Source organism: Macaca mulatta, chromosome 18, assembly GCF_049350105.2.
Source record: "Macaca mulatta isolate MMU2019108-1 chromosome 18, T2T-MMU8v2.0, whole genome shotgun sequence".
In the NCBI taxonomy this organism is placed as follows: Eukaryota; Metazoa; Chordata; class Mammalia; order Primates; family Cercopithecidae; genus Macaca; species Macaca mulatta.
This window is the reverse complement of record NC_133423.1, coordinates 80,754,753-80,779,666: the sequence shown is the minus strand read 5'-3', so window position 1 is coordinate 80,779,666 and position 24,914 is coordinate 80,754,753. Positions and strand designations below refer to the sequence as shown.

Genomic DNA, 24,914 nt, shown 5'->3' with positions numbered 1-24,914 from the left:
TCTAGAACTAAAACAAACAGGTATGCCATGAAAAATTTTAAGAATTCTAATGGTCATTACGATAGGGATGACCATTACCATAGTGTTACTAAAATTGTGCTAGTAGTCATAATGATAATAAAAATGGAAAAAGTAACAACAGAAATAATAAAACCGTTTAGCCCAGAGATATGTAGAGTCAGGGATGTAACTGTGTTATGTACAGGAATTATAATTTTAACATTTATCATTGTATGGTACACCAGAATTGCATTTCCCTATCATTTTCCCTTATTTCTTCTCTGGTTGAATCAATGACACATTGACTACCACAAGTGAAAGGCCATTAACTATTACACTGAGGGCAGACATAACAAAGGCATGATACCTTTGTACACTCAGGGATGACATTCAGGGATGGAGGATAATATCTACACAAAAGATATTAAAATGCGTCTTACCTAATATCTGAGAGGTCGCACTTGTTTCCAGCGATGGCCATTACAATGTTTTCCGGACCATGTTCTTTCAGCTCCTTGACCCATTTCTTCAAGGTATAAAATGAATCCTAAACCAACAGTATACACAAATCATTAGAAAAACCCCTCAATATAATATTTCAACCAAGCAGAAATACAAGCCCAGTACAATTTAATGGAGAAAAATATTTTTAGGAGACTCATGCAGATTAACATACTACCTCTGTCTAGGCACAAAAGTTAATGTTAGCTGAAATACACTTTAATAGACCATGTAAAGTTTTCTAAAATTAAAACTTGATCTAGTTAAGAAAATCGTATCAGTGATTCTTCTCCTATAAATAATGTTAATTTAAAATGATTGCCTGGACTCCGCATGAATAAGAATAACAGGACTAAGTAAATGCTCATGCTTACACCAAGAAAGAATCATATATCTCTAGAGTCCTGTCTTCCTGTTGGCCCTTCACTCACAATTGTCCTCTAGAAAACAGGTCAAAGGCAACACACCACATTTAGGTAGAAGTGGTCAGGAACTCGTGGAAGGTAACAGTGATGGGTCATTAAACTGATGGTCTTATGTGCTGAGTCAACACTCCAGAGAAAAAAAGCAAATAATTCAATTTGCAGGAGTGGGAAAAAATGTCATCAAACTACTGCAGTTATTTGTTGATGGAAGTCTAAAACCTTCAACATTATAACTAAAAATATATTATATGTACACAAACACACAAAGATTTACTTACACGCACACAAATGTTATGCTTGGCATTTTAAGTAAGTGGTATGATTGAAACACTAACAAAAATAAGTATTCTGTAATTATAAAGCATGCAGAAATTAAAAACGATTTTCCTTTTCTTTAAAAGCTGACATTCTGCAGAATAGTACTAGCAGGCATGACTTTGCCTCTACAGTCAATTTTAAGAATGAATGGTCATTGTTGTTTAATTTAGCAGATAAATATGGGATGCTTTGTTACATATACACGAAATAAACTCAATATATAGTGGCACGCTACTGGGAAGACGCAAGCAGTGACGTCTTTGCTTCAGTCTCTCTAAGAGAGAGAACCACCATAAATGACATCTAAATTCTGAAGGAGACAGTCTTACCTGCTTGGTAATATCATACACGATAACAGCTGCAGCTGAGCCTCGATAGTACATGGGAGCCAATGAATGAAACTGTTTAAGAACAATGAACAGTTTTAGGCCAAAGTGAACAGACTTTATTCAATCCCAAATTAAACATAAAAGTTTTATCCTACATCATCCCTATAGGATCCCTAAATTCCTCCCCCATCTAATTTTTCCAGGGTTCATGTTATTCTTTATTTTATTTTATTTTTTTGAGATGGAGTTTCACTCTTGTCACTCAGACTAGAGTGCAATGGCATAATCTTGGCTCACTGCAACCTCCACCTCCTGGGTTCAAGCGATTCTTGTGCCTTGACCTCCGGAGTAGCCAGGATTACAGGCATGCGCCACCACATCTGGATCATTTTTCTATTTTTATTAGAGACAGAGTTTCACCATGCTGGCCAGGCTGGTCTCAAACTCCTGACCTCAGGTGATCCACCTGCCTCGGCCTCCCAAAGTGCTGGTATTACAGGTTTAAGCCACTATGCCTAGCCCCAGGGTTCATATTAAATAAGACATTTTCCTCCTCATCAACACATATATATACTTGTGGCTTACTGACCATGAAATCTACTCTTGGGTAAAAGCCAAAAACAAATTTTATTTTAAATGTTACCATCTTGTGAATGTTCTTTTCTCTGCTGCTCATCATTTCTCCAATATGACTGACCGACCCAGGGCAATCTCATTAGAATTATGCAGCAGTAAAGGAAAGAAGTATGGCAAGGAGAGGGAAAGGGAACACTGGCAAAGATCACAGGACCCTTGCTGAGCCGTTAATGAAGACCAATCAGCAAGGGCAGCTTTGGCAGCAGCTGCCTCGGGTCTGGAGGGCTGCCACCTCTCCAACGTGGGGCTTCCTCACCTACCTAAGGTCCACAAATGACAAGACAGCAGAGGAGCTCCATTCCAAAATGTTAACAAAGCAAGTGCCGCTGGTCACTAGCATCGTTCATCCCCAGACAGGGGAGCTCATTAGTCTCAGAATGCATGCACTTCATATGTATTTTGGAGAAGGGTCCAGTCTTAATCTGCATTTTTTTTTAAATTAAAAAGTATCCTGGAGGGGCCGAGTGTGGTGGCTCACGCCTGTAATCCCAATACTTGGGAGGCTGAGGCAGGCAGGATCACCTGAAGTCAGGAGTTTGAGACCAGCCTGGCCAATATCGTGAAACCCCGTCTCTACTAAAAATACAAAAATTAGCTGGGCGTGGCAGATGCCTGTAATCTCAGCTACTCGGGAGGCTGAGGCAGGAGGAACGCTAGAACCCGGGGGACAGAGGTTGCAGTGAGCTAAGATTGCAAAACTGCACGCCAGCCTGGAAGACAGAGTGAGACTCAATCTCAAAAAAAAAAAAAAGTATCCTGGAGGGGTTCTGAAAGTCAGTAAGAAAAAGATGGCTTAATAGAAAAATGGACAAAGACATAGATATAGGTAAATCACAGAAGACATAAATTGCCAATAAATATTTTAAAACATGTTCAATTAGAATTGGAGGAACAGCAGTAAAAATAAGGAGACACTTATAAATGATTTTTTTTTTTTTGAGACGGAGTCTTGCTCTGTCGCCCAGGCTGGAGTGCAGTGGCCAGATCTCAGCTCACTGCAAGCTCCGCCTCCCGGGTTTACACCATTCTCCTGCCTCAGCCTCCCGTGTAGCTGGGACTACAGGCGCCCGCCACCTCGCCCAGCTAGTTTTTTGTATTTTTTAGTAGAGACGGGGTTTCACCATGTTAGCCAGGATGGTCTCGATCTGCTGACCTCGTGATCCGCCTGTCTCGGCCTCCCAAAGTGCTGGGATTACAGGCTTGAGCCACCGCGCCCGGCCGACACTTATAAATGATTACATCGTAAAAAGATGTGTGATGTTCAGTGTTGGTGTAGGTTTCAGAAGGAAGGCACACATACTCTGTATGGAATGTGCTGAATATCTTCTTTCAGAGCAACTGTTGGTAACATAATCAAAAGTTGAAATGTGTGTCCCATTTGACCCAGCAATTCCACTGAGAGGAACATACACTGGAATGACCATCACACACAGGAAGACACATCCTGTGCTGCATACGGGAGCAAACGGGAATTGACTCATGGTATAATGTTATGAACCAAATGTTTGTGTCTCCCCTAAAATCTATGTATTGAAACCCTAACTCCCAATGTGGTGGTATTAGGAGGTGGGGCCTTTGGGAGGTAATTAGGATTAGATGAGGTCACTGATGGAATCAATCCCTTATACGCAGAGAAGGAGACCAGATTTCTCTTCCCTCCCCGCCCTGCCCCTATGTGAGATACAGCAAGAAGGTGAGTATCTGCATACCAGAAAGGGGGCCCTCACAGGCACTGCATATGCCGGCACCTTGATCTTGGCCTTCCCAACTCCCAAATGGTAAGAAATCAACGGGTGTTGTTTAAGCCACCCAGTCTATGTTATTTTGTGCACAGATTAATACATATATGTATGTAATGATATTCTATAGACATTAAAATGATGATTTTTATTTACAGGAAAAGATATCTTTGACATACCGTTAGATGAAAAATAGTCTCAAACAGCACATATAGCATATAATGTATCATTTATTATGTACTTAATTTATTATTATATGATAATATAATGTAGGGTAAAATGTGTGTGAGAGTATGTCTCTGTATGCAGGAATAACACGAGGTTCCTCTAAATCTTAACAGGTGGGATTTCCAGTGATTTTAAACTTTCCTTATAAGCATCTGTATAGCATAATTTTTTACAATGAGTTTTAAGTAATATGGTTTTTAAGTTTTGAACAAAGCAGCTGCTTTTATTGGGCAGCGGGGAGAGAGCAGGGAGGAAGGAGAAGTGGATCCTGAAGCTTTTCTGGCAAGCAACAAAACCCTAACTCATTATTTTCTTTCCCACGATACTCATCATTGGATCAATACTTGCCAAATTGAAATGATGGTATTTGGAAATAATCTGAGTCCCCAGGTTTCCCTGTTACTGCACTGAGGAATGCCAGTGAGGCACTCACAACAGTGTGGAAAGGAAGTGGGCCACCCTCCCTGCCTCCATCCCTCCATGCAGGTCTCCACCCTGAAGAGAAAGGACTCTGGAGCCTCTGCGGGTTTCAGAGAAGGGAGAAGCCTGGACGAAGCTCAGGGTGAACCAAGGAGTTCACAGCTGAACTGTCCGGTGGCCGAAGATGCCGAAGGGCTGGCCCCACCCACTGCCCCCATTCCGGAATGCACTTGGGGACAGCGACATTTGTCACATGTGTGCCTTTCCATACTCACTGACTGCCCAACACTGTGTCTGGCATAATTATTAGGCATCCATAAATCTATTTTTAACTCACCATTTGGCAACCTACTCCTTAAACTTAAAAAACAAAACCAGAATTCCTGCCCAAAGGGAGGAAAAAGTAAAAATTTTTTGAAACTTTCCTACTTTTCAAAGCGTAAGGACTGCAGATACAGTCTCTTTTTACCCCAATTATCCAAAATGCCCATTTTTTTCAAAATAGTCTCCATATAAGAGTGGTTCACATAAACACACAAAGTAGCAGTCAATGCAAACTTTATTTCCCAAAAGTAAAGACATTCATGGACTCAAGCTCAAAGAGGAGCACACTGCGGGTGTCTTCTAAGACAGAGAGAGTTCATTTTAGGCTAAAACACCATGAACTGAATCTAAAACGGTCACTGGTGTGTGGAGGTCTCATGAATTATTGAAGAGATCTTGGTATATAATGCATTACTCATTCTTTCCTTCCTCCAAATGGAATCACTTTGAAATAAATCTGTTGGTGAAGCCACTTAACTGACTTTATTGCTGGGGACTTGAGGGTTTTAATGAGTTAGAAGTTCACGTCTCAGTTCCAAAACCCAATAATGCATTGACCAAAGGATGATCTTGGTGGAGGACAAAAAGGATAAATCACTTCTAGTCTACAACGTATATACTTTTCCCCCTTACAAATATAAAACAAAAGCACCACAATCAGCCTCAGTACTCAACATGACATAATTCAATTCCTGTGGGGTCAGAATTAAGACTGATGGAATGCTCACATAAAAAGATTCTTCTAGAAATAAAGTTCACAGTCACAGGAGGCTGATAAAGCTTTATTTTTACATCTTACCTTGAAAGGTTATTTGAAAATTAGCACAACAGATGCCAATTCAAAATCCCTTCTTCTCTGACTACCCAACAAAACATCTAGAAGACCAAATTAAAATGTTGAGAAAATTTTCAGATGTCATTCAATTATTTAGAAACAGCACAGGGAACTGTGAAAACCCAGCGTGTCTCCTCAAAAGAAATAGCTGTTTATGTCCTTAGTGTGTGTGATTATTTGTTTTCTAATTGCTGGAGGTCCCTACGGTGGGGGAGAAGGGAATGGCCTTCTTCAAGCTCTTGGAGCTTCTCAGACTGCTCAGCTTTCACAGATGGACACTAACCCTGCCCCACCTCCAGCAGCTGGCAGAAAATAAATGAACATGACCTTTCTGGAAAGCAGCTGGACAATGTTTCAAGAATCTTGCAAATGTTCAGATACTTTGATCTGACAATTCTGCCTCGTAAGGAATAATTAGAGATGGTTACAAAGTAACCAGAATTCATTTGAGAATTATCAATGATGCTGAAAAACTGTAATCAATCTCTATGTCTAACAATTAAGGAATGGACACATAAATTTTGGCTTAGCCATATGATGGAATATCCAGCAGCAATTAGACTTAGGTGTTTGTAAAATATCAAATGGCACACGAGGCAAGACAGCCTAGTGTGGTATTTTCCTGAGGGTCTTCTGCAGAACACTAGAGCACCTGGAGGTGGCCAGGAAAAAAGGTTTCCTGGCCAAATAAGTTTGAGAAACACCATGTATAATAATGCTTCCCTGGATGTTTACAAAGCATAATTAGTGCATTAAAGGATCTGAAAATTTTCTACAGTAAAGAAACCTATTTATTTTGGGTTTTTTTCAAGTAGTATTTATTAATATCTAGGGACCTAGTGTGATCAGGACCCACCTGAGGGGCAGTGAAGAGAACTGGACTCAAAGAGAGACCTGAGGCTTGGCTTGGCTCTATCCTGCTTTTCTTATTTTGTGAAACTGGTGCAGTGGGTGGGGTCAGAGACGAAGCTGAGGTTTTTTCCAGCTCTGGGACAACGGTCCAGAGCTCGCGGTCAAGGTGAAAACAGGCTCAGGATGGAGGCTCTCGCCTTCCCTGTAGCGCACGTCTCTTGTTTTCCCATCCTGTACTGCCCTATGTGCGTGCATGTGCACGCGCGCACACACACACACACACACGCACACGCACGCACACACACACGCACACACACGCACACACACACGCACACACACGCACGCACGCACGCACACACACACGCACACACACACGCACACGCACGCACACACAACCACACACCCCTCAGCAGCACAGTGGAAAGTCCTATTCCAGGAAATCTCCTAATCCTTTAGACCACCCACTCTGCCTCAGGCAACATTCCTTAAATGCAGGTTTGTGGCATTGTAAATTCTACAGCAGCCAAATCCTGCAAGTCAGGAATGGGCAGTGGTGGAAAATACATGAAGTTTCCAAACAAGCACAGCTCCAGCTGGGCTCTGCCTCCCAGATGAGAATTATCCAAGCCAGAATGCTCTGGCATCAGGTCCAGGAACTCGGAGTGATGGGCTTTGTATTATGATTTCCAGAGGACGCTCTGTCCCTGTTGAGTCGCTCAGGCTTGGCCTGGGCGCCTATGCTGCTCTGTGGCCGGTCAGGTGCAAGACCACCATCAGGGAGAGTCAAGGGCAAGTGCCAAAAAGAGCCCAAGGTCCACTGGGATTCAAACAAAGACAGAAGTGGTAGAAGAAAATTCCTGAAATTCTCAACATTTTCAGCTGGCAAAAGTTGAATGGAAAAACACATTACTGAATGTTCTTTCTGTGCCATTCAGAAGAATGCTTCCGACTTTTACATAGACCCTCTCTCTCCACAGAGAAGCAGTGGCCTAGTTAATATGCCTACTCGGACGTCCTAAAACCCGAGTGTATGCAGAGTTGAATAAAACGGGGCTGGGAGACGATACATGGAACTGTTAAGATGTTCTCTCTAAATAATGGCAGTACAGACAAACCACCACTTGCTTTGTGATTTCTGAATTATTCAAAAAAGTTTCTGTTATCTCATGATACATTACTTCTGCAATGAGAGGGGGTATCTTTTTCTTTTTTTCCCTTTCTTTCATTTTTCTTTGAATGTGTTGTTAGAGTCAAAAAGTTTTCTCAGCACTCAGGGATCCAAGGGTTGAAGCAACAGTACCAGGAGGAAGCCGGGTTTTAGAACAGACCCGATGAGCACCTGACTCCTTTCTGACAAGATGTGCCGCAAGCCTCATTTAGCAGAAAATGACACAACACACATCCAAACATCTTTCCACAAAAACGGTGTGGGAGCAAGGCATGGATTACTTTTACTGATTGATTGGGACAGTGTCTCACTCTGTCACCCAGGATGGAGTGCAGTGGTGCTATCACAGCTCACTGCAGTCTCAACCTCCTGGGCTCAAGTCATCCTCTCATCTCAGCCTCCCAGGTACCTGGGACTACAGGTGTGTGCCACCATACCCGGTTAATTTTTTTTTTTAAGTTTTTATAGAGACAAGTTCACGCTACGTTGCCCAGGCTGGTTTCAACTCCTAGACTCAAGTGATCTTTTTGCCTCAGCCTCCCAAAGTGCTGGAATTAAAGGCATGAGCCACTGCACCCAGCTGGATTAGTGTTTTTTTTTTTTTTTTTTTTTTTTTTGAGACGGAGTCTCACTCTGTCACCCAGGCTGGAGTGCAGTGGCCGGATCTCAGCTCACTGCAAGCTCCGCCTCCCGGGTTTACGACATTCTCCTGCCTCAGCCTCCCAAGTAGCTGGGACTACAGGTGCCCGCCACCTCGCCCGGCTAGTTTTTTTTGTATTTTTTTAGTAGAGACGTGGTTTCACCGTGTTAGCCAGGCTGGTCTCGATCTCCTGACCTCGTAATCCGCCCGTCTTGGCCTCCCAAAGTGCTGGGATTACAGGCTTGAGCCACCGTGCCCGGCCTGGATTAGTGTTTTTTAAAAGACAATGTGATGAACTAGAATATTCTAATCCCTAAAATAATGTATAAAAAAGAAATCAATGATTTAATATGCTGTAGAAATGCATTTTTTCCCACCCATGAAATTGTCCAAGGGCAGTGACCTTCAGTTCATAGTCCTGTGTGTTGGCAAACAAGGGGAATTTCCTAAAACTCCAGAACTAAGCCCCACCCCACTCCTAGGTATGTCTATTTGCATCATACACAGCCACTGTGCTATGCATTTGTGGGGAAAGCCAGGATGGCCACGGCGATCATAGAAAGCTGGTCTCGTCTTGCCCTCTCTCCACTCTGCCCAGGTTGGTTTGGTCTTTCCTGTCCTTAGCCTCAGAGTCACAGTAAGCGTACCACGTTCAAGACAAGACCCCACAGCGCGGGACAGTATCCTCGCTGCACAGCCCTGAGGAGGCCTCCGAACAGGCCCCATCACACCAGATGCACTCAGACACATACTGTGTCATTCATTTCCCACAGTGCGCCTAGAGCTCCAGACTCTGCTGTGTGCCAACCCAGGCTAGCCGGCGCGGCCTTCAGACCCGGCCCCAGCTCTCACGCAGCTGCGCCTCCCTCCTGTCCGAGCAAAGTTCGTCTTGCCTGGACTGGACGTCCAAAGTTTCCACGAGAGCCTTCAGATATCCAGTGAGCTCCAAACTGGCCACACAGCCACCAGAGAGATCCTGTTTTGAAGGGCTGGATGATGGTATTTACGCTGACCACAGAAAGTATTTATTTTTAACTTTTACTGTGGAAATTTTCAAGCACATCCACAAGAAGAGAGACTAGAATAATGAAGTTCCATCTTCTCATCCCCTGGCTTCAAGATCACCACGAACACCTGGAACACCGGTTTCCACCTTGTCTCACCTCCCTCTCCATCCCCACCCGTGGAGTCTTTTGAAGCAAATACTTGACATCATCTTATGTTAACTGAACATCAGAGTGATTGATTTCTTCCCGCATAAATCCGATTGTTTCACTTCCCTGTTCAGAATCCTTCAAACCTAGTATCAAAGCCAAGTTCCATTATGTGGCCTCTTGGGTGAGCCCTGGTCCCTTCTCGGGCCCCTCCACTGCTTGTCTCCAGCCCCAGCCTTCTCGCTGCTCCCTGAACCCAGAGGCAGGTCCACTGAGCCTCCGCACCTTCCCTGATGTCTTCCGGCAGCCTGGACCCTCCTCCGCCAGCATCCTCAAGGCCCCTCCTCACTTCTGTCGCACCTTTCATCAACTGCCAGCCTCCCTGAGAACCCCTCCCTGAAACCCTATCTGGACCACAGCAAGGTCTCAACAAATATTTAATGACCAAATGCACGTAATAAAAGTCAATAACCCTGTGAGGCCAGGGAGACAAGACAGAACAGTTCCTGTTATTCACAGGAGAAAACTGAGGCTCAGCGTGGTTAAGTGAATTGCCCAAAGACATACAGCTCTTAAATGGTGGAAAAGACTTTGAACATAGGTCTTGACTCCAAATTTCATGCTTTTTCCATCCCTGTGTTGCTTCTCTGAAACGACATGTTGCTTCAGTTGATATAATTAAGACACAGGTTTACATCAAATGTATTCATTCCTTCAACAAACAGTAACCACTGTTTTAATACTCAGTACGTGGCAGGCACTGTTCTGAGCAGCAGAGAAACTGGAGTGTGGCGGGCAGAATAGTGCCCCCCAAAGAGGTCCATGTCCTAATCCCCGTCACCGGGACTGTGTTAGGGTACATGGGAAGGGGAATAGCGCTCATCAGCTGACCTTCAGATGAGGACATTTATCTTGATTCCTTGGGTGAGCCCAGTGTCCACACAACGCTCCTCAACAGTGAAAGAGGGAGGCAGGGTAGTGGGAGAGAGATTTGAAGATGCTACTCTTCTGGCTCTGAAGACAGAGGAAGGGGCTACAAGCCAAGGAAGCGAGTGGTCTCTGAAAAAGGCAAGGAAACAGATTCTGCCCTTGTACCTCCAGCAAGGATTAAGGCCTGCAGATATTTTAATTTTATTTCAGCGAGACGCACTTCTTCTTCTATTTTTTTTTTTAATCTTTTTATGTTTTGTTCTTGTTTTGAGACAAGGTCTCATTCTGTTGCCTAGGCTGGAGTGCAGTGGTGTAATCTCGGCTAACTGCAGCCTCAACCTCCTGGGCTCAAGTGATCCTCCTGTCTCAGCCTCCTGAGTAGCTGGGACTACAGCTGCATGTCACCACACCTGGCTAATTTTTAAAAAACTGTTTGTAGAGATGGGACTCTCACTGTGTTGCCCAGGCTGGTCTTGAACTCCTGGGCTCAAGTGATCCTCCTGTCTCAGCCTCCAAGTAGCTGGGACTACAGGCGTGAGACCCATTTCTGACTTCTGACCTTCACAGCGCTGAGGGAGTCAGTCTGTTGTTGTTTTAAGCCACTGAGTGTGTGGCAATCTGTTATAGCAGCAATCAGAAACAAAAAGAGAAGGTGAAGAAGGTAACAAGGTCCCCGCCCTCAAAAAGTGTCCTCTTCTTGGAGTGAGGGGGAGTCCAGCACCTGCCATGGGGCCGCTGTGGACGCAGAGGTCTTCCTACGGCGGGTCCGTGCTCACTGCAGCCCAGCTGCCTCTGTTAGGACAGGCTGTCAGCACCTCAGCAGCAGGTTCTTCTGTTACCAAACAAAATCTGTTTGCTAATTTCCTATTCAAGAATGACACTCATAGGCTTTATAGGCCTTTTCTCCTGTATTTTAGCCAGACTTAGGAAATTAGCTCCATAAAAGAAAAGAAGAGGACAGAAGGGAAAGGGAGGGAAAGGGAGGGGAAGGGAGGGGAAGGGAGGAGAGGAAACAAAACTAGGTAAAGTGCTTCTTAGATTCTCGGCAAATCCACCTCCGGACCCCCTGAAACTCCTGTCTCCGCGGCTCTGTGTCTTGGCCCCACGTCCTCTGAGAGTTGGCAGAACGGAAACCTGGCCTCCACCCAAGAGGCACAGACAGCGCCTCATAATTAGAAGCTACTCAGGGCATCCCAGACGAAAACGCATGCCAGCAAAATGTCATTGCCTGACCTGGGAGGGTGTTCATCGAGCACAGTGTCCCTCCCAGAGCAGCCTGTCCCCACCAAGGAGGGGGCATGTGGACGAAGGGGACACGCACTGGAGAGCAAAGGGCAACAGCAGGGTCTCCAGTGACAAAAGAACTCCCGAGGGACAAGAGGCAGGGCAGGAGCCTGTGTGTGAGCAGAAGAAGCCTGTCCACGCGGCTCTGAGGCTGTCCCCTCTGCCAGCCTCTGTGTCCCCACAGCCCAGGCCATGTCCTTCACTGCCAGCATGGCCTCCTCCCGGGCTCAGGGCAGAGCTAGTTACAGTGTTTCCCTAAGGTAGCTTCGTATATGGACAGGTCCTTCCTCCTCCTCTCTTGTCACTAGCATTCTGACACCCAGGAGGACCGTTCTGCACCTAGACTCCTATATTCTTAGAGGACACACATCCCCCGCATCAAACGGCACCACAGTTCCAGGGGCCACGTCTGTGGACCGAGGCAGTCCCCGCTCCACCTGCTCAGCTGCCATCAGGGTCCCCTCATGCCCCTCTCCAATACCTCTGTTCACGCTTTGCTTTTGTAGTTTCCAGCACCAATTTTCAAATATCAATGAAACTCTTCAGCTGTAAACCACTCAGTGAAGGATTCCTGGGGCTTCTCCTTAAAGGAGCTCAGCAGGCACGGCCCTCACCACAGCTGTTTATCTCACTTTAACAGCATAAACCCTATCTTCAAGCTCCTGGCCTGTCTCCTCCCCACACAATCATCACTCAGTTTTCCCGTTCAAGAGAGTTACTGAGGCCTGGAGGAAGGGAATATTTCCCTTGCCAGGATCTCAGTTTGCATTGGTTGAAAGCACAGTCATCCCGGCCTGGACAGTATAGTGAGACCTCGTCTCTGAACAAAAAACAAACAAACAAAATATTAGCAGGCATAGTGGCTGGTGCCTATAATCCCAGCTACTCGGGAGGTTAGGCAGGAGGATTGCTTGAGTCTAGGAGATCGAGGCTGCAGTGAGCTATGATCGCACCACTGCACTCCAGCCTGGGTGACACATCAAGACCCTGTCTAAAAAAAGAAAAAGAAAAACAAACAAACAAACAAGAAAAGAAAAAAAAGAGAAGAAAAGAAAGCACAGTGCTCTTATGAAAGGGGTGGGGAGGAGAGCAAAAACTCGCATGTACTCTCTCCTCTCCCATGAGGAGGAACGCCTACAAAAACGTTCTATCATGGGCTGCTGGGGATGGTGCAGGTCAGAAGCAGGATGCTGGCGTGTGCTGCTGGCTTGTGTTGTAGCCGGGCCTGCATTTCCAATGGCTGCAGGAAAAAGAAAGGAGCTGCTCATTCTGAGCTTGTGAGAGGCTCCATTCTTCAAGAACTTCCAAAGGTCAAAATTTCCTCTGACTTTACTAACAGCTTATGAATAGTGAACCACTTTTTTGACCATAGATGCTGGGGCCCTGAAGAAAGCAGGAAAGAGAGCAAAAGAGTTTCTTTGGATGTCTGTGAAGCCTGAATTTGACCTTGGCTATCTGCTGCCTCCAGTTCCTTTGCTTTCTCAAGCATCCATTCAGACCCAGCGATTTTGCACAGCTTTGCGCCAGTGCATCCCAGCCCTCTGGGCACATGATCTCCAAACACCTAACCTTTCAAACCAGGCAGACTGGCAGGCACTTGCAAAGTTAATCTGAAGGAGTTGAACAAGTGGTATGGCTGAACAGCCTGGGGTGCCCAGATCTCCTGACTGCATGCATTAAACCGTGGCTCCTGCAGGATGTGAATGTGGCTCCCCCTTACAGGCATGCACCATCACACCCAGGTAATTTTTTACTTTTTGTAGAGACAGTGTCTCACTGTGTTGCCCAGGCTTATCTTGAACTCCTGGGCTCAAGATATCCTTCCACCTCAGCCTCCCAAAGTACTGGGATTAAAGATATGATTCACTGTGCCTGACCTAATTCTTTATTCAAAATTTTTTTCTCTGAGATCAGCATTTCTAACCTACATGTAAATTCCAAAGAGTTGAAAGACAGCTGGCAACTTGCTTATCATTAATAATTTAAAGGTTTGAGGAGCAGGTAACGCCAAAGTCATCTACAAAGTCAACATAATCCTGACCAAAATCCCAGTTGGATTGTTTTGATAAATATCTACAAGCCGATCTTAAAATTCATTTGGAAATGCAACATACACAGAATAGCCAAAACAATCTTGAAAAAGAACAAAGTTAGAGAACTCACATTTTCCAATTTGAAAGCTTACTACAAAGCTACAGTAATCAAGACAATGTGGTATCGGCATAAGGACAAAAAAATGTGTATCAAAGAAATAGAACTGAGAGTCCAGAATCAGAACCTCAAATTTATGGTCAGGTGATTTTCATCAAAGGTGCCAAGACAATCGCGCAAAGAATAGTCTTTTTAATAAACTGTGTTGGGACAACTGGACAGCTGCCTGCAAGGAATGAAGGTGGATCTTGTCCTTACAACACGCACAGAAATTAACTCCAAATGCATCACAGGGATAAAAGTGAGAGCTAAGACTATAAAACTCTAGAAGAAAATGCAGGAGTAAACCTTTATGACCTTAGGTTAGGCAAAGACAAGTGTTGGTGAGAATATGGAGAAACTAAAGCCTTATACACTGCTAGTTTTCCACTTTGGAAAACAGTTTGGCAGTTCCTCTAAATGCTAGCCATAGAGTTCCCATACGACCCATCAATTCCACTTCAGATATATACCTGAGAGATTTTTAAAAACACACATCTGGCTGGGCATGATGGCTCACACCTGTAACCCCAGTACTTTGAGAGGCCGAGGCGGGTGGATCACCTGAGGTCAGGAGTTCGAGACCAGCCTGGCCAACATGGTGAAACCCCATTTCTACTAAAAATACAAAAGATTAGCCAGGTGCGGTGGTGGGCAGCTGTAACCCCAGCTACCGGGGAGGCTGAGGCAGGAGAATCGCTTGAACCCAGGAGGTGGAGGTTGCAGTGAGCCAAGATAGTGCCGCTGCACTCCAGGCTGGGCAACAGAGCAAGACTCCATCTCAAAAAAAAAAGAAATCTACACAAAAAATTGTTTGTGAATGTTCACAGCTATTCATAATAACCAAAAAGTTGGGGGAAAGTGGATATTCATCAACTGATGAGTGGATAAACAAAAATGTGGTCTATCCATACAATGGAATATTATTCAGCCATAAAAAGGAAATACTTCTATGACCCACACCACAACGTGAACCTTGATAATCTTTTCCTAAGTGAAAAGATCCAGTCACAAAGAATCACAGGTGGTATGATTCCATTTGTATGAAATGTCTGGATTAGGCAAATCTAGAGACGGAAAGTATCCCAGGGCTGGGGGATGTAGAGGGGGAACTGGGAGTGACTGCTAATGCATAAAGGGTTTCCTTCTGGACTGATAAAAATGCTCTGAAATGGATTGTGCTGATGGTTGAACAATTCGGAATACACCAGGACCCACCAAGCTGCATACTTTAGATGGATGAATTATATGGTACGTGAATCGGATCTCAGTAAAGCTGTTTTTAAATAAAGAAAAGAGGCTGGTAATACTCCACATACTGATAGTCAACAGAGAAGCAAATGTGGACAAAAGCAATTTTCAGTGAAAGTGATTTCTAACTGCGAAAGCTCCAGGGTGGGTTACCCAGAAAACATGAAAGTCGGCTCAGCTGCTTCCAAGGCCAACCAGAGAATGAGGACAGAAAGCTCAGAGACGGAAGCTTGAGTGGGTCTAGAACAGGTAAGGAGGGGGTGAGGGAAAGAACTCCTTGCCAAGGAAAAAGTACAGAGAATTCCACTACTGCCGCTTCACTGAGCTCTTTTTAGAAACCATTTTCCAACATGGGGAGGGGCCGTCTGAGCCAAAAGGAAGGAATAAATGTATCTTCAGTGCCATGGAAAGTCAAACATTAGATGTACAGCTTCAGGTTTTTTAATGGGAAATTTGTGTTGGAACGTCATGAATTGTGTAGAAGTACAGCATGGTGGGAAAAAAATTGAAGGGAGACGGCTGAAGAAAGTTTCAGGTTGGAAGAAGTTGGCCCTCCATGGTATATACAGCAAGAGAACCCAGGAGGGGCCTCTGGTAGATTAAAGTATAATCCCCAGCTCTTCACTCCTCCATGAACCCATGCCCTATTTATGCCAATGCTGCTTTTCAGTTCCTCTCGCTAAAGGCCCCTCTATGTGTTGACTCTGGGGTCCCGCAGGGAGCTGAGCAGGTAAATTCCCTTCTGTCGGCGGTGGACCGCTCTAGGCATTGCTCCTGTGTACCTCCTCGCAAAGGTGCCTGCTGACCTGCTACTCTGTACTGTTCACAGCTTGGCGTGAAGCAGAAACCAGTACAATAACCCATTCCAAGAGGACAGGATAAAAACTTCCCAAAGGCCACACTGATGGTACAACAGAGGGAGCCCAATGGCACTCTGCCCCTCTTAATAGCACTTGGTGGCACCAACACACCATGCACAAATCTTACAAATGTTAAACTTCCAACAAATGGGATTCAATTGGAAAATGGTTAAGTTTTTCATAAAACATTTTTGTTAATAGAAGCACCCTAGGAATTACCATATCGCCACTGAATGAATGAGATAGGATGCCCATGACACACAGCTGGATTAAAAAAGCAACATTCAGACACGGTATTAAGAACGAATAGGCTGGGCACAGTGGCGCACCTGTAGTCCCAGCTACTCTGGAGGCTGAGATGGGAGAATCGCTTGAGACCAGGAATTTGAGACTGCAATGAGCTGTGATCATGCCCTGGCACTCCAGCCTGGGTGACAGAGTGAGACCCTGTCTCTAAAATAAATAAATAAAAATAAATAGAACGAATACTCTCTTATACAAAGAGGAGGAGGATCTTTTTAGATTCCTGTGCTCAGGAGAAGAAAAAATAATTTTCCAAGAGTACAAACTTGTACCACAAATATAAGACAGAATTATTACTGGGCAGTAAGTAGGGCATTAACCAGAATGCTGTGTATGTTAGGCAGAACTTGGCGCAATCATTCCACAAACAAAAAAATACTGAGTCATGAACACAAGCAAAGCACTGAGTTGAGCTTTCTTCCTTTAAGGACACAGAAATCTATGTCTTTGGCCAGGCTTGGTGGCTCACACCTATAATCCCAACATTTTGAGAAGCCAAGTGAAATGGATTGCTCGAGGACAGGAGTTCAAGACCAGCCTGCACAACATAGCAAGACCTCATCTCTACAGTTTTTTTTTTTTTTTTGAGACGGAGTCTTGCTCTGTCACCCAGGTTGGGGTACAGTGGTACAATCTCAGCTCACTGCAACCTTTCCCTTCTGGGTTCAAGTGATTCTCCCGCCTCAGCCTCCCAAGTAACTGGGACTATATGTGCCACCATGCTCTGATACTTTTTGTAATTTTAGTAGAGATGGGGTTTCACCACATTGGCCAGGCTGGTCTCGTACTCCTGACCTCGTGATCCACTCGCCTCAGCCTCCCAAAGTGCTGGGATTACAGGAGTGAGCCACCGTGCCTGGCCCATTTTTTTTTTTAAAGTTAGCTGTGCATGGTTGCACACACTGGTAGTCTCAGTTACTCAGGAGGCTGGAGCAGGAGGATATTCTGGGCCTGGGAGTTTCCGGTTGCAGTGAGATATGATTGCATCACTGCACTCCAGCCTGGGTGACAGAGTGTGACCCTGTCTTTAAAAAATAAAATAAAATAAGAAAGAAAAGAAAGAAAAAAGAAATCTGTCTTTATATTGTCAAATCATAAACCCAAAGTGATTGTTTGTTTAAAATTATGAAAACTAAAAGAACAGTAACAGATTTCTACGATGCTAAAGAGGGGTAATAAAATTCACTGGACTCCAATAATTAATGAGACAGAACAAATAGCAATAGGCACAAGCAACAGCAGGGAATTTATTTTTAGCGCAAACATTAGGCAACATCATTACAAGCACAATTAAAGCCAGCAACAAGCTGCCAAAACAATTGAAAAATTGCCATTACTGGAGAGATGCAAGACTCCACCGGGGACACCAGACAAGGACAGCCCGAGGATAACGAAATCAGGCCGTCGAGGGCTGGGGAGATCAGATGACCACACAGCCATACAGATATCACTCACGCACTCTCCACAAATCTAGACTCTAAAAACGTTTGCTTTGAAATCGTTATCCCAAACTAAATCCATCTTCCTCGAAGTATAAAGAAAGAATATCCCTACTGTGGAGTCATGCCTTGCACATATAATACTAGTGGTTTCTTTAAAATTATGGATATGTCAATGGAGTCAGATGTCTACAACCTCTAAGTCAAATTTTAGGAAAAGCCATCACAATAATTAGAAATATGGTCACCTGAAAACTTCCCACTGGTATTTTTATTTGCGATGGTAAATGGAACAAACTACAAATTACAATAGTTATTTTAGCAGAGTTCAAGTTTCATCAAAAGACTATTCCTTGAATAGTCTATTAGAGGTAAGTGTTAAACATTCTGTTTTGATGACACAGAAATCTCTCCTTTGTGACACTGTAATATCAAATGAAAACAGCAGGTTATAAAGAATCACAATCCCACTGATATAAAATTATTAATCACATACAGATATCTGAAGAATGATCATCTAATATCCATAGTGGAAATATCTGGGTAGTGGGAGTTTGGGCAGTTTTACTTTCAACCGTATGGTTTTTTTTGTGTGTGGTTTTTCAATCAAAGTAACACTATAAAGCTCAGGACCCAGACTGCTGGATTCAATTTTCAGCTTTACACCTTATTAGCTCTGTGACATTGTGCAAGTTACTTAACGTCTCTGTGTCTCAATGACCTCACCTGCAAATGGGAATAACGACAGTTTCTACCTCAAAGTGCTTTTGCGAGGAGGGCTGAATGCATCGGTACACACAGGCACTCAGAACGGTACGTGGAGCACAGCAAGTCATCAGGGAACGTCCGCCAGCAGGAGAAGCAGAAAGCATCGCTGACGTGAAGCCAGCACTTCGCAAAACTGACTTATTGTGCTCATTAAAGGCAGCTGCAAAAGCAATGATTTCATAGCCAGAGGTAAAAAGGAATCAAGAAACTCTCTCTGCTTAAGTTTACATAACAATACCAACAAAAAACTAGCAGATCAACTACAAGTAACACACATGCATATCAAGAAGTGAGGTCTCTAAGCAGACATTTTTCCCTGAATGGTCACCTCATTTGAGGCATAGGCAGGCACAGCTGACGGAGCTAAAGAGGTGCCCCAGGCAGCTGCTTCCCGGGCACAGAAGTCTGTGTTCTCAATTTAGCAGAAAAATAGGAGACATTCTAATGAGGTTAGCATTTGTAGGCCGGAATATTCATCCTAATTTATTTCTTAAAACTGCTTAAAATGTATTTTTTAAGAAAATATGTTTCATTTAAATGTTTAATATAACTTTAATTAATATTTGCTTTAGCATTCTGAAGGTCTTTTAAAGCATGTATTCTAAAGCAGAATTTATAAAAGACAAGATTATTGATTTGACCCTAAAAAACAAGTTTGACCGTTAGAAACCTAAAATAGACATTAAAATATAAATAACAAATGGAGACATTATGTATAATTTAATGGCAAGAGATTCTTACAAATTACCCAAGAAAAAAGTGGGTAAAGCTATAATCATTCAATTATTCAGATCGGAAATGAAATGGCTAAAAAAATATGAAGAAAGTTTGAAGTCATCAGAAAGCAAATATATATTTTTTAAAGGATTATTTTTTCTTTCTCATTTTAATACAATACTTGGGTAAAAGTGAAAGAACATAACAGTGAAACATTGTGGGTCCAAATAACAGGTGGATTTTACAGTATGTATCAGAGGCCCTGAACTAGCAATTCCACATCTACAATTTTAGATTAAGATTAGATGCATATTTTAGCATGCTTCTTTCAGCTTTATTTTATCATTACTTTTTAAATTTCAGTAGGTTTTTGGGGAACAGGTGGTGTTTGTTTACAAGAGTAAATTCTCTAGTGGTAATTTCTGAGAGTTTGGTGCACCCATCACCCAAGCAGTATACACTGTACCCAATGTGTAGTTCTTATCCCTCACCCCCACTCCCACCCTTTCCTGCAAGTCTCCAAAGTCCATTGTATCATTCTCACGCCATTGCGTCCTCATAGCTTAGCTCCCACTTATGAGTGAGAACATACGATGTTTAGTTTTCTATTCCTGAGTTACTTCACTTGGAATAATGGTCTCCAATCTCGTCCAGGTTGCTGCGAATGTCATTATTTAGTTCCTTTTTATGGCTGAGGAGTATTCAGTAGTATTGTATGGTATATATATACCACATTTTCTTTATCCACTCATTGATCGATGGGCACTTGGGCTGGTTCCACATTTTTACAATTGCAAATGGTGCTGCAATAAACATGCGTGTGCAAGTATCTTTTCTGTGTAAGGACTTCTTTTCCTTTGGGTAGATACGCAGGAGTGGGATTGCTGAATCAAACGGTAGATCTACTTTTAGTTCTTTAAGGAATCTCCATACTGTTTTCCATAGTGGTTATGCTAGTTTACAATCCCATCAAGAGTGTAAAACTGTTCCCTTTTCACCACATCCATGCCAATATTTTTATATTTTGATTTTTTGATTATGGTCATTCTTGCAAGAGTAAGGTCGTATCGTACCGTGGTTTTGATGTTCATTTCCCTGATAATCAGTGATGCTGAGCATTTTTTCCTGTTCGTTGGCCATGTGTATAAATTCTTTTGAGAAGTGTCTATTCATGTCCTTATCCCACATTTTCATGGGATTGTTTGTTTTGTTCTTGCTGATTTTGTTGAGTTCCATGTAGATTCTGGATATTAGTCCTTTGTCAGATGTATGGATTGTGAAGATTTTCTCCCTTGTCTGTCTACTTTGCAGATTATTTCTTTTGCTGTGCAGAAGCTTTTTAGTTTAATTAAGTCCTATTTATTTATCTTTTGCTTTGTTGCATTTGCTTTTGGGTTTTTGGTCATGAAGCCTTTGCCTAAGTCAATGTCTTGAAGGGCTTCTCCAATGTTATCTTCTAGAATTTTATGGCTTCAGGTCTTAGATTTAAGTCTTTGATTCATGTTGAGTTGATTTTTGCATAGGGTAAGAGACGAGAATCCAGTTTCATTCTCCTACTTGTGGCTTGCCAATTATCCCAGCACCACCTATTGAATAGGATGTCCATTTCTCACTTTATGTTTTTGTTTGTTCTGTCAAAGATCAGTTGACTGTAAGTATTTGGCTTATTTCTGGGTTCTCTATTCTGTTCCATTGGTCTATATGCCTATTTTTATACCAGTACCATGCTGTTTTAATGACTATGCCCTTGTAGTATAGTTTGAAATCGGGTAATGTGATGCCTCCAGATACGTCCTTTTTGCTTAGTCTTGCTTTGGATATGTGGGCTCTTTTTTGGTTCCATATGAATTTTAGGATTTTTTTTTCTGGTTCTGTGAAGAATGATGGTGGTTGCTTTTCGTTTTTTGTTTTTTTGAGACAGAGTCTCTCTCTGTCACCCAGGCTGGAGTGCAGTGGCATGATCTCAGCTCACTGCAACCTTCGCCTCCCGGGTTCAAGTGATTCTTCTGCCTCAGTCTCTCAAGTAGTTGGGACTACAGGTGCGTGCCACCATGCTCGACTAATTTTTGTATTTTTAGTAAAGACAGGGTTTGACCATATTGGCCAGGCTGGTCTTGAACTCCTGCGATTACAGGCACGAGCCACCGCACCCGGCATGAATGATGGTGGTATTTTGATGGGAATTGCATTGAATTTGTAGATTGCTTTTGGGAGTATGGTCATTTTCATAATATTGATTCTACCCATCCATGAGCATGGGATGTGTTTCCATTTATTTGTGTCTACGCCTATGATTTCTTTCAGCAGTGTTTTTAAAATGCTTTAATCTACAAATACAGGAACTTTTGTTTTGAAAGAGAATTTAGATAAAATGAAAATTACATAAACTAACACTTGATTAGTTAGGAGACGATAAAGAAAATTATAGATTATCCTGAATCCTGGATTCCTCCTTTTAGAAAGACAATAAACAGATCAATAATTGAATTAAGGCTCCGAACGGTAGCTCACACCTGTAACTCCAGCACTTTGGAAGGCCAAAGCAGGAGGACTACTTGAGCCCAGGAGTTCAAGACCAGCCTGGGCAACATAGCAAGACCTTGTCTCTACAAAGCAACTTTAAAACTTAGCCCAGAGTGGTGGTGAGCACCTGTGGTCCCTGCTACTCAGGAGGCTGAGGTGAGAGGATCGCTTGAGCTCAGAAGTTTGAGGCTGCAGTGAGCTGTGATTGCACCACTGCACTCCAGCCTGGGTGACAGAGCAAGATCCTGTCTCAAAATAAAGTGAATTAAATAATATATTGGAAGATGATAAGAACTGTGGAGAAAAGTGAAGCAGGAAGTGAGTGGAGTAGGGCAAGAAAAGGAGGTGGTGACATTTTAAACAGGGAGGTAGAGAAGGTGACATTTGAGTTTCGATCAAACAAGGGAAAATTCTACAATTTTACTCCATAGTCATCAACTCTGATAACTGCAATCAGGCTAACAGCTCTTGGCTAAGACAAGGTATTGGTCATCTCTACTTGGCTATCCGCTTCAACTTATTTATTTATTTATTTGTTTGTTTATTTATTTATTTATTTATTTATTTATTTATTTTTGAGACAGAGTCTTGCTCGTCACCCAGGCTGGAGTGCAGTGGCGTGATCTCGGCTCACTGCAAGCTCCGCCGCCCGGGTTCATGCCATTCTCCTGCCTCAGCCTCCCAAGTAGCTGGGACTACAGGCACCCACCACCACGTCTGGCCAATTTTTTTTTTATTTTTAGTAGAGACGGGGTTTCACTGTGTTAGCCAAGATGGTCTCAATCTCCTGACCTCGTGATCCACCCGCCTCGGCCTCCCAAAGTGCTGGTATTACAGGCGTAAGCCACCGCGTCTGGCCTCAACTTTTATATTATGACTGACACCTGCAATCCCAGCACTTTCGGAGGCCAAGGTGGGAGGATCACTTGATGCCAGGAGTTCAAGACGAGCTTGGGCAATATAGTGAGACCCCCGGCTTTACAAAAGAAAAAAAAAATCAGCCAGGTGCAGTGGCTTGTGCCTGTAGTCCCAGCTACTCAGGAAGCTGAGGCAGGAGGGTCCCTTGAGCCCAGGAGGTCAAGGGTGCAGTGAGCCATAATTGTGCCACTGCACTCCAGCCTGGGAGACACAGCAAGACTCAGCAACTTTTATAATATACGCTCCAGTTATTATGAAGTATCCTGTAATAGACACTGTGTTAGTATTCATCGATTCCCTTTTTTGAATCTAAAGGCATGACCTTCTAAAATATATAGTCTTCTCCGTAAGCATTTTCAGCAAAGAAAGAGAATTAGGAGTAGAAGAGAAGCCATCTACTGTTTTGATAACCCAGCATCCATTGACCCATTTTTCCAATAAGAGACCCCAGGTTTTCCTTGGGGCTCTAAGCCTACCTGACTTCCAGACAACCTGGTTCAGGTGGGGCTGACACCAGCCCTTGCCTCTGGGGGTCAGTGTACTGCCAGGTCCCACCAGTAGGGGCACCAAACCCCCCAGAACACTGTACCACCTGACGTTGAGGAGTGGGCATGGGGCCCGAGGCAGGCCACTGAGAACGCAGAGACACTGAGATGTATGTTCCCACTTGCAGAAGAGGTGCATGCTCACCCGGTGGTTGCTAAAAAGGCTGAAGGTAGGTGTAGGGATGCTGTTGGGGCCATCCTTGCCACCCTTGAGGCAAGAAGGGAGGGTGAGTCTGCCTAAAAATGAATCAAACCAAGAGTGCAACCACAATTGCACTAAATGGAAAGAAACAGAAATAAAGAGAGATAGGCTCCTCTCATACACATTTGGGGGACCTGAACTCAGTCCCGCCTCACCCTAGGTACCCCCTTAGACTTTTCACATAGCTCATGAGTACATTTCATTTTTGCTTAACATCATTTCAAGCTAGGTTTCTGTCACATGCAACCAAGAGTCTTGTCTAATGCAAACAAAGCTTCAGAAGCTGATCTTATTTCCACTGGAAAGCCCAGAACACAGCATATACTCACCCGCTCCTGACCAGCAGTGTCCCAGATGAGGAACTTGTGCAGTTCATTTCCACAAGGCACAGTTTTGGTCATAAAAGATGCCCTGAAAAAGAGAGTCAACATCTCCACATTACTGCATTGTTTCTTCACAAAGATTCACAAGTCAAACAAGTCAAATGCTACACCTTAGCAGGACCCCAAAAAGCCCTGGTCCTTGGGAACCACTAAGAGGAGAAAAGGGCTAGAAGATTCATGACACCCAGAAGAAAATATTCTGCATTTTCTGTTAGTTCAACTGGGGGTTTTGAAACAAAACAAAACAAAGGAGGCATTCAAAAGACTGTGTTTCTGGTCAGGTGCGGTGGTTCAGGCCTGTAATCCTAGCACTTTGGGAGGCCAAGGTGGGCAGATTACGAGGTCAGGAGTTCGAGACCAGCCTGGCCAATATGATGAAATCCTGTCTGTACTAAAAACACAAAAAATTAGCCAGGCGTGGTGGCGGCATAGTGGCAGGCACCTGTAGTCCCAGCTACTCGGGAGGCTAAGGCAGGAGAATCGCTTGAAACCGGGAGGTGGAGGTTGCAGTGAGCCAATATCGCACCATGGCACTTCAAACCCAGATGACAGCATGAGACTTTGTCACAAAAAAAAAAAAAAAAAAAAAAAAAAATATATATATATATATATATATATATATATATATATAAAATAAAACTTAAAAATACAAAAATTAGCGGGCGTGGTGGCAGGTGCCTGTAGTCTCAGCTACTTGGGAGGCTGAGGCAGGAGAATCACTCGAACTCAGCAAGCGGAGGCTGCAGTGAGCCAAAATCACACCACTGCACTCCAGCCTGGGTGACAGAGCAAGACTCCGTCTCAAAAAAAAAAAAAAGAAAGACTGTGTTTCTAAAACCAGTTAGCTTCAATTATTAAAATACCCCCAGATCTCAGGAAAGAACACAACCTTGTATTTTAAAAACTTATTACAATACTCAAGAGTGAAAACAGCAGCTGGTATGTTGGCATGTTATGGTTTTGGTCTTACAATGGCACCACACACACAAAAAAGTTGCCTTACATATTTACTATGTCTGGGTGACACAGCGA

The 24,914-nt window shown here is 43.5% G+C and overlaps 1 protein-coding gene across 5 annotated transcripts in view; it reads right to left on the bottom strand.

The window, feature by feature from the left end:
- Positions 1-24,914, bottom strand: part of RAB31 (RAB31, member RAS oncogene family) — a 151,208-nt gene that overhangs the window by 47,913 nt on the left and 78,381 nt on the right. For all 5 annotated transcript variants that reach the window (NM_001266436.1, XM_077974641.1, XM_077974643.1 and 2 more), the window contains 3 exon segments: positions 441-547; positions 1,574-1,645; positions 23,829-23,910. In NM_001266436.1, coding sequence (NP_001253365.1) covers positions 441-547; positions 1,574-1,645; positions 23,829-23,910 — 261 coding nt within the window.